At 41.4% G+C, this 10,821-nt stretch overlaps 1 protein-coding gene across 2 annotated transcripts in view; it reads left to right on the plus strand.

Moving 5' to 3' along the window:
• The window catches only part of LOC139473481 (NEDD8-conjugating enzyme UBE2F-like), a 38,167-nt gene extending 30,829 nt beyond the window's left edge, over window positions 1-7,338 (plus strand). For both annotated transcript variants that reach the window (XM_071256083.1, XM_071256082.1), the window contains exon 7: window positions 3,033-7,338. In XM_071256083.1, the coding sequence (XP_071112184.1) occupies window positions 3,033-3,086 (54 nt within the window). In that variant the 3' untranslated portion in view covers window positions 3,087-7,338. The remainder of the gene's footprint in view (window positions 1-3,032) is intronic.
• The last annotated feature ends 3,483 nt before the right edge of the window (window positions 7,339-10,821 follow it).

Here is a 10,821-nt window from a genome sequence, read left to right on the forward strand (position 1 = left end):
ATACCGAGCAGTGATTAGGTTTTTATATTTGAAAGGTCGCACACCAAAAGAAACTTCTGATGAAATGAAAGCAACTTATGGGGAAGATGCCCCATCATATGATGTTGTTAAACACTGGCATCGCCAGTTCAAGTGTGGTCAGACATCTGTGGAAACAGGTGCCATTCCTGGTCACCCCCATTCAGCCATTGATGAGGACACTATCCATCAAGTGGAGACCGCCATTTTGGCAGACCGACGTATAACTGTTGGCCAGTTAGCACAAGATGTCAAGATCAGTGTAGGGTCTGTGGAAAAAATCATCCATGACAATTTGAACATGCATAAGGTGTCTGCACAATGGATTCCCAGGTTGCTCACACCTTTCCAAAAACAGGAACGAGTCAATTGCTCAAAGGATCTTTTGGGCATGTGCCAAACAAAGCAGGCAAACTTTTTTGACAGACGTATCACACAGGATGAAACATGGGTCCATCACTATGATCCTGAGACTAAAGTTCAGTCGATGCAATGGAAGCATGTGGAGTCACCCCCCCCAAAGAAGGCACTTGTCCAACCCTCTGCAGGCAAGGTCATGCTCACGGAGTAGTGATGATGGATTTCTTGGCAAAGGGTACCACAATTACAGGAGCTTATTATGCTTCACTGCTGTGGAAATTGCGGGACGCTATCAAGCTTAAGAGGCGTGGCATGCTGACCAAGGGTGTCCGTCTCCTGCAAGACAATGCTCCAGAACACAACTCTCATGTTGCCCAGACAGAAGAGCGGTCCTGTGGCTATGAAATCCTTCCACATCCTCCTTACTCTCCTGACCTTGCACCATCTGACTTCCACCTCTTTCCAACCATGAAGTCATTTTTGAAGGAAAAACGTTTCACAGATGATGAAACACTGATTTCTGAAGTCAAGTCCTGGTTTGAGACGCAAAATGAGGGCTTTTACAAGTGAGGTCTCCATAGTTGCATAAAACGATGGGAAAAGTGTGTAACTCTTGGTGGTTCCTATGTAGAGAAAGACTAATACCTATGCCAAGTTTCATTCCACTATGTCCATCGGAAGTGGGTCAGGGGAAATCTTTAATGAACACCCCTTGTAGAATATTATGCTAGAGATAGGGTAAGTATGTGACTGTCTACTGCCTTTAGCTAGAACATTATGCTAGAGATATGGTAAGTATGTTACTGTCGACTGTCATCCTTCATTAGAACATTATGCTAGAGACAAGATCAGTATGTGATTGTCTACTGTCATCCTTCATTAAAATATTATGCTAGAAATAGGATCAGTATGTGACTGTCTACTGTGATCTTTAGCTAGAACATTATGCCAGAGATAGGATCAGTGTGTGACTGTCGACTGTCATCTTTAGCTAGAACATTATGCTAGAGATAGGATCAGTATGTGACTGTCTACTGTCATCCTTCATTAGAACATTATGCCAGAGATAGGATCAGTATGTGATTGTCGACTGTCATCTTTAGCTAGAAACATTATGCACAAGAAAGGGTAAGCATGTGACTGTCGACTATCATCCTTCATTAGAACATTATGCTAGAGATAGGATCAGTATGTGACTGTCCACTGTCATCCTTCATTAGAACATTATGCCAGAGATAGGTTCAGTATGTGACTGTCGACTGTCATCTTTAGCTAGAACATTATGCTAGAGATATGGTAAGTATGTGACTGTCGACCGTCATCCTTCATTAGAACATTATGCTAGAGATAGGATCAGTATGTGACTCTCTACTGTCATCCTTCATTAGAACATTATGCTAGAGATAGGATCAGTATGTGACTGTCTACTGTGATCTTTAGCTAGAACATGATGCTAGAGATAGGATCAGTATATGACTGTCTACTGTCATCCTACATTAGAACATTATGCTAGAGATAGGGTAAGCATGTGACTGTCGACTGTCATCCTTCATTAGAACATTATGCCAGAGATAGGATCAGTATGTGACTGTCGACTGTCATCTTTAGCTAGAACATTATGCTAGAGACAGGATCAGTATGTGACTGTCGACTGTCATCCTTCATTAGAACATTATGCCAGAGATAGGTTCAGTATGTGACTGTCGACTGTCATCTTTAGCTAGAACATTACGCAAGAGATAGGGTCCCAACACATGTTATACACACTGGCAACAACCAGTGTCACATTGTTACAATGGCATAGTACTACATAACAGACACATCTTTAAGAAGAGTGTTCAGTATGTGACTGTCTAGTGTCATCCTTCATTAGAACATTATGCTAGAGATAGGGTAAGCATGTGACTGTCGACTGTCATCCTTCATTAGAACATTATGCCAGAGATAGGATCAGTATGTGACTGTCGACTGTCATCTTTAGCTAGAACATTATGCTAGAGATAGGATCAGTATGTGACTGTCCACTGTCATCCTTCATTAGAATATTATGTCAGAGATAGGATCAGTATGTGACTGTCGACTGTCATCTTTAGCTAGAAACATTATGCAAAAGATAGGGTAAGCATGTGACTGTCGACTATCATCCTTCATTAGAACATTATGCTAGAGATAGGATCAGTATGTGACTGTCGACTGTCATCCTTCATTAGAACATTATGCCAGAGATAGGTTCAGTATGTGACTGTCGACTGCCATCTTTAGCTAGAACATTATGCAAGAGATAGGGTCCCAACACATGTTACACACACTGGCAACAACCAGTGTCACATTGTTACAATGGCATAGTACTACATAACAGACACATCTTTAAGAAGAGTGTTCAGTATGTGACTGTCTACTGTCATCCTTCATTAGAACATTATGCTAGAGATAGGGTATGTTTGTGACTGTCTCCTGCAAGGCAGTTGATAAAAAGTCTGAAATGACACAGTGACATTCACTGAAATCAACATTTATACAAAGGCATTTACATTTCCTTTTGCTGTTCCAACAGCCACAGCAATATGTGTGTAAATGTATTTTAACATTTTGTTTGCTTGTATATCTTTTGTCACAATAAACAATTACGTTTCCAATCCTATGTCATTTTACAGGAAGGATTCAAGGCCAAAGTTCGAGACTACATATCCCAGCATGCAAAAAGATAATGACAGACTTTGTAGGTTGTGTTACAGACTTGACCCGCTTCCAGATACTCTATACTTGTACAGAAATATAACACCTGTAGAAGTGGTTGTAATCATGGCAACATCAATTATAGATCTCGATGTAAAAAAGCAACTTACTAATTCAATGTTGCCATTTGTAATGAAGCATGGCTCTTTTGGACATGGAAATGTGTATTCTGAAAGTGAACAGCGAAGAACATCTGTATTTTGAAAGTGACAAGTTGGCAGCATGTTGTGTGTTTGTGCAACCTTGTGATACAGCTTTATGGCAGAGCTATGAGATGCAGCGAGCAGGTGGGAGGTATCAGGAGATGCAACCCTCCCAGAACTATCATTTTGTATAAAGGTTATCTTGTATCAAGACGATGGATTTGTTAGCTATGATTATGTTCATGTGTAAGTGATTACATGATGGAATGAAACCTCAACTCAGCTACTTTCTCAAATGTTGTTGGACTGTTTGGGATTTAAGGACATGTACAGTGAAATGGTGACTGTTTCTGTGTTAGACAAATTTGATGCAAAAATTATGCATTAATTTCTCGAGAATGGAAAGATGGAATGAGTTAGTGAAAATAACTGGATAACCATCATGATAGGTTGTTTTTACTTTTCATTGTGCCAGCAATTCGTGGTCACCTTCATTTTGTTTTTGCTAACTGAGAATCAGCGAAATATTTTTTATGCTTTTGCCGCTTGCCACTCACCCATTGAAGAAATTAGTCACAAGGTAATGCAGAAATAACATTGCACAGCTTTAACATCTTCACATATAGATTATGGGTAGTTAGGGCTCCAGCTAAACATGGGCTTGAAGCCATGTTTGCCTTGATTATGTCTCTTTGTTAGTCAGCACCTACTTGTGCCAATGTGTTTCACTGAAGTGACAAAATGACTGCATCACTTTGGGCTATTCTCCTACATCACTTCATATAACTGTAATACTTATCAAAGTGACGTTTTACCAAACCCACTCATTCATGTAGTTCAAACAAGAGAGCGATATCAGAGATGTGATGAAAACTCTGTGTTGTCACTCAATATGGTATGAAGCAGTATTGTATGAAAAATATGTTAATGAACGCTGCATTTGGTTATTTTGATACCAAGATTCTCTGTTTGTTTCTTTCTTAAAAAGCGTGGTCTCCTTTTTTTACACTTGTGACAATTGAGTGGTCGATACCTTATTGTAAGCACACATTTTGTACTGTTGTCATCCCAACATAATAAACTCCTTCAAGTATTTGCCCTAGTGATGGATTATCGCTTCCCACTGTCAGCTTAACCAACACAAGGATCTGCTGCTAGTGTAAGGACTTTATGTAACTCATCGTCACGATATGGCTGAAATATTGCCGATGTGACGTTAAACTTTAACTCACTCACTCACTTATGTAACTCAACATGCAACTGTCAGCTTAACCAACACAAGGGTCTGATGCTTGTTTAAGGACTTGATGTGACACAACATGGGACTGTACGCTTAACCAACACAAGGATCTGCTGCTAGTGTAAGGACTTTATGTAACTCAACATGCAACCGTCAGCTTAACCAACACAAGGATCTGCTACTTGTGTAAGGACTTGATGTGACTCAACATGCGACTGTCAGCTTAACCAACACAAGGTTCTGATGCTAGTTTAAGGACTTGATGTGACACAACATTGGACTGTACTCTTAACCAACACAAGGATCTGATGCTAGTTTAAGTACTTGATGTGACTCAGCATGCGACTGTCCGCTTAACCAACACAAGGATCTGCTGCTAGTTTAAATACTTGATGTGACTTGAAGCAGCATGGGCTAGGCCTGGCTGACACCCAGCAGAAGATATCTGTAGCAGCAGAGGCTAGGTCTCACTGACACCCTGGGGAAGATATCTGTAGCAGTAGGATTTAGGTCTTACTGACATCCTGGGGAAGATATCTGTAGCACTAGAGGCTAGGACTCGCTTACACTTCGGGGAAGATATCTGTAGCACAAGAGGCTAGGTCTCACTGACACTCCGGGGAGGATATCTGTAGCAGTAGGTGTTAGGTCTCACTGACACCCAGGGGAAGATATCTGTAGCACTAGAGACTAGGACTCACTGACACCCAGGGGAAGATATCTGTAGCACTAGAGACTAGGACTCACTGATACCAGGGGAAGATATCTGTAGCACAAGAGGCTAGGACTCACGGATACCAGGGGAAGATATCTGTAGCACAAGAGGCTAGGACTCACGGATACCAGGGGAAGATATCTGTAGCACAAGAAGCAAGGCCTCGCTGACACCCAAGAAAGATGTCTGTAGCACAAGAGGCTAGGTCTTGCTGACTCCCTAGGGGAAATGTCTGTAGCACAAGAGGCAAGGCCTCGCTGACACCTGGAGAAGGTGTCTGTAGCACAAGAGGCTAGGTCTTGCTGATACCCAGGGAAGATATCTGTAGCACAAGAGGCAAGCCTCGCTGACACCCGGAAAAGATGTCTGCAGCACAAGAGGCTAGGTCTTTCTGACACCCATCTTCCCAAGGCAAGGGAGTTAACTGACTTTAAAAGTCCAGTTTCCACCCTTGCCGAACCGGGCTTGAATTCGTAGCACCACCAGTGGCTGTTACAAGTTAAGTCCCTTTTTTGCCTCTCCTATGGACCAATCAAATTCCACCTCTCGTATCACTTGCATTTGTTTCAAATAATGGCGGCGCCCAGTCAAGACGATCTTATCGATAATCAAGATCAATATTGTGATAAAACGGGGTTTACATCGCGAAGTGCATCAAATCACGTGAGCATGTTGATTAAAAACTTGAAAAGATTTGGAAAATATCTGTTGAGAACGAGGTGGCGGTGCACATGCTGTGCAAATCCCGCAATCGACCGATATCTGCATGACAGTTTACGAACCGGATTTCGATTTCGGTGTGCGATTTTGATTGGACTATGCATAGACTCGTTAGTCGATAATACCAGCCTAGCTCGGCAAGGGTGGAAACTGAACTTTTATACTCTCTTGCCTCGGGAAGATGGCTGACACCCTAGGGGAGATGTCTGTAGCACAAGAGGCTAAGTCTTGCTGACACCTGGTGAAGATGTCTGTACAGTGGTGGATCCAGGTAATGAGAAGAATAGCTCAACATTGAACATATTTGCCACGGTAAATATATGTTGGCTAGATAACTTCTGCAGTGGAAAACGCTTTGTGTGCAAAACATGTTCTGGACATGTCAAAAGAATAAGCAGTGAGATGTTTGTTACTTGATTATCACAGGGTTAATACCCGTATGTTTGCAACCTATTTCACAAAGATTTCCAGGTGTATTCTGAGTTGAGGGCATTTTTTTCCTTTATGTTATTTGCATTTTACTCAGGATTGTTATTGTAGGTCTGATAAACATACAGATAATTAGTGTTCAATAATCATATTGATCATCTTCATTCAATTAGGGATGAGTTTGCAAAGCTATTCCATTCAAATGCCCGCAGAAAAGATTTTTATATTACTGTTTGACTTGATTTTTGTGGATTTTTTTATATTGGGGGCCACTGGTGGCCCAGTCATCTCAGACACCGTAGTTGAATCCTTTGGGCGCTCCGGAAACCAATGATTATGGGTTCGAATCCCAGTTCGCGGTAGTTCTGTTTCTTGGTTTGTCAGCACCCTGCCGGCATCTATGGGTTTCACCAAGAACTGTGTGTTGCAAATGAAGCTCTAATGACATTAGTTCTCAGCCTCTCGTGCATATGTGAGAAAATGGGCATGAGAGCATTCTTTTTTTCATTTCTGCTTTAAGTAAAAAAGGATCTGTTTTATCGGAAGTACTCACACTGAAAGTAATATTTGCCTCCATCACACTCACTTTGACACAGATACGTTTGATTCTCATCCTAAATTGTATCTTTGTTTAACGCTGCACTCAGCAATATTACAGCTATATGATGGCGGTCTGCAAATAATCAAGTCTGGACCAGACAATCCAGTGATTGACATCATGAGCATCAATCTACACAATTGGGATATGATGACATGCATCATGCAAGTTAGCGAACCTGACCACCCGATCCCGTTAGTTGACTCTTATGACAAGCATAGTTGCCAGTTATGGTGCTTAAGACCTGGATCTTCACAGGTCCTTAAATTGAATCTAATCATTTAGATAATTGAAGATGTTTTGTTTATGATGTATTGTCTTTATAGCATGCAAGTTGATGTTTGGCTAAGGCCGTTGTAATTATGTGTAAAAATGTACATGTACGGTTGAACTAATCATTAAATGCTATTACAAGTCCCTGTTCTATGTGTTCACTTCAATCAGGCCATTATATGTTATATTGCAGGAATCAAATCTGCATTGTCTGCCTATGCAGTCACATACAGCTCATCACCATCTTGTCAGACAACCCCTGTCCCCACCCTGCAGTGTCTGCCAATGGGTATCGTAAGTCACATAGAATACGTCACCAGCTTGTCAGGCAACTCCTGTACCCACCCAGCTGTGTCTGCCAGTGGGTGCCGTACAGTCACATACAGTTCGTCTCTATTTTGTCAGACAACCCCCCATCACCCCCGCAGGGACCCAGGGTAGAATGTGTCTCCAGCACCCTATTGCTGGGTGTAAGAGGCGGCATGATTTTTCATTTCCACATTTTAAAAAAAGTCTCCCTTGAGCTTTATTTCATGCTATTGACGTTGTCAATTTTAATTCTGGTGTTACTGGACAAATAGACCAGTGTCATATTATACTCATACACATGTAGACTTTTGAAATGTATATTATGAAACTACAAAATCTACAATTACTAAAATATTTCTATATTTGCCTTGAGTGTCAATGCCCAGAAGGCGGTGGCTCATCGGCCTGTCTGGTGGAACATTTTCTTGATGCTTCTACTTGAGTATACCCTATTGGTATCCTGGGTGTCGCGTGTCGGAGACCCACACGCGTATGACATCGTCATCGTTGATACTCTCTGTTGGGTGGGGAGCCAAGAAGGTGAAACACAATCACTACCACTATGAAACCCCCAATAAAAAAACGTTCTCATGCTTCACATGATTGATTAGATAGAGAATGACAATCTGAGGACACCCCCTGTTACATTGGAAAATTGGCCTCGATTCTTGGCTATCTCGGCTCCGGATGACACTCCTCTAAAGCTAAATCCTTTTGTTGTTGGCAAGGCTATACACGGTATGGCTGGAGATGTTGAAGATGCCAATAGCTTGAGCAGTGGATACTTGTGCAAATGTAGGCGACACAAGCAAGCAGTTAGTCTTCTTTCAATTACAACCGGGGGCACGGGGGCACGGGTGGCCCAGTCGTCTAAGGCGCCGCGATTCGCTGTGCAGAGTTGCGTCCCTTGGGCACGCCAGAAACCTATGATTGTGGGTTCGAATCCCGGTTCGCCCCAATTATGTTTCTAGGTTTATCAGCACCATACCCGTGCTCGTGGGTTTCACCGAGGTGGTAAACGTCTGAGACCTGCATCACTTCGGGCTTTCCTCCCACATTAAGCTGACACGCCGTGATATAACTGGAATAATGTTAAAAGCGGCGTTAAACCCCACTCACTCACTCAATTACAACCCTTGCAAATGTTTCAGTTGTTGTTTCCCCGCATATGTCCCTAAATAGCAGTAAGGGAACAGTGCGAGGCAGAGGCCGATTCCTTGCTCATATGACCTAGAATGACATTTTGGAAGAACCGCAAAGCCAAAATGTTATGTCTGTGAAACGCCTGTCTTCTAAGAGAAATGTTGAGGTCCCTAAGACCAATACCTACTTTCTCACTTTTGGTCCGCCAAAAAATCCCGATTATTTTACAGCAGGCTATTGCAACATCAAAGTTGATATGTACATCCCTAACCCACTGAGATGCTTAAAGTGTCATCATTATGGCCATGGTTCGAGAACATGCGATAAGCAAGCTGCTTTTCACCGCTGTGGTGGCAATTGTGCAGACAGTGCTGCGTGTGACAAAGATCCTTCATGTGTGAACTTTGGCGGTAATCTTCTAAAGACTGTCCTACATTCAAACGTCCAAAAGTCCAAAATTGTAAAAGTAAAACATGAACGTAACATCTCAAAATGCGAAGAAGATTGTTCTCGGTGAAGAACAGGCCAATTTCACAACCTGCTCCACAACATGTTCCACAGCCTGTTGCATGTCAGACAGACTACACCTTGACCAACACGGAATTTCCCGAAGTCACCTTACTGTCTGCCGATTCAACAACTCTTTTAGAAACCGCCAGTTCACACACAACTTCTCAGGACAAATCATCATCTCAGTCAAATCCAAAAACGATAAATCTGGAATAAATGTATAAGTATTTGAAAACAAACCCAAACCAAGAACAGAATCATTAACAAAAGGATCGAAAAAACAGATCCAAAGTATGGATTCCTCGAGGACATGGATGTGTCTGACAACAGCAACCACATGGATAAAGGACGCGGTAGATCCCCAATTAAACTTCCGAGGAGGTAATATCCTCACATGTTGTACACTGGAACTGTAGAGGACACAATTTTAACAGTTTACAACTTTTTATTCAAGATTTCAATCCATAAGCGTTATGTTTGCAAGAACTATAGATAAAATTCCCAGACAATTTTGATTTAAGACATTATGATGCCTATCATTACTTCTCTCCTCCAGGTGAGTAGGCTATTTTCTAGTTTGGCGAGTCAGAGCACCATTCACAGTTATGTTCCACTTAATACCCCTCTTTAGGCAGTTGCAGTCCGTGTTACACTGCATATTGTTTTTACTTTGTGTTCACTGTATATTCCGCCATCATCGTCTCTACGTCAGTCTGATCTTCAGGCCCTTTATGACCAACTCCCTAAACACAGCATTACCATGGGAGATTTCAATGGCCATAATCCACTTTAGGGCAGTAGTAACACCAATACAAAGGGTAAGATACTAGAGGGTTTCTTCTCAAATAATGATTCATGTATTTTTAGTGATGGCTCTGACACATATCTACATCCTGCAACTGGCTCATACTCTTCTCTGGATTTATCTGTTGTTGATGCCAATCTGTTTAATGAATTCGAATGGTCAGTCCACAATGACCTTTGTGGAAGGGACAATCGCCCTACTGTAAGTTAAACCATAAATCCAACTGATCATCCACCATCATCAAGACGGAAGTTTACAAAGTCCAATTGGTCTTTATTTTACACATTATGCACTGAAAAGTTAAAGCCCGAATTATTTTTGAATGTTAATTATCCTATTCAAGGTTTTTCTGATGAATTAAATATAATTGCTGATGAATATATCCCGAAGTCCTCTACGGTTCCACATATTAGTAAACCATGTCACCATGCCAGTCTATAACTTAAATCAATTTAAAATTTCAAATGCAAAGCCTCGTCGCACATTTAAGCGACATAAACGACAGTCATGGCAAAGGTATGTTTCTAAAATAACATGAACACTTATTTCTAAGGTTTGGAATATGGTGTTCACCATCTAAAGGAGGGTAACACTCTTCTAACAGATAAATCTGATATTTCTAATAAATTAGGTCAAACATTAGCTGAACATTTCTCACCATCCAATTAGGTATCAAACTTTCAGAAATTTAAGTAACCACCAAAAAAAAAAAAAAAATTATAAGCCAGATAATAGTGAGGATTATTATAAAATCTTTTCCATTCATGAGCTCCATACCGTCCTTGGGCAAGCTCATGATACTGCTTCGGGGCCTGATAATAA

This window comes from Haliotis cracherodii, unplaced genomic scaffold (assembly GCF_022045235.1).
Source record: "Haliotis cracherodii isolate W230 unplaced genomic scaffold, xgHalCrac1.p SCAF_29, whole genome shotgun sequence".
NCBI classification, from domain to species: Eukaryota; Metazoa; Mollusca; class Gastropoda; order Lepetellida; family Haliotidae; genus Haliotis; species Haliotis cracherodii.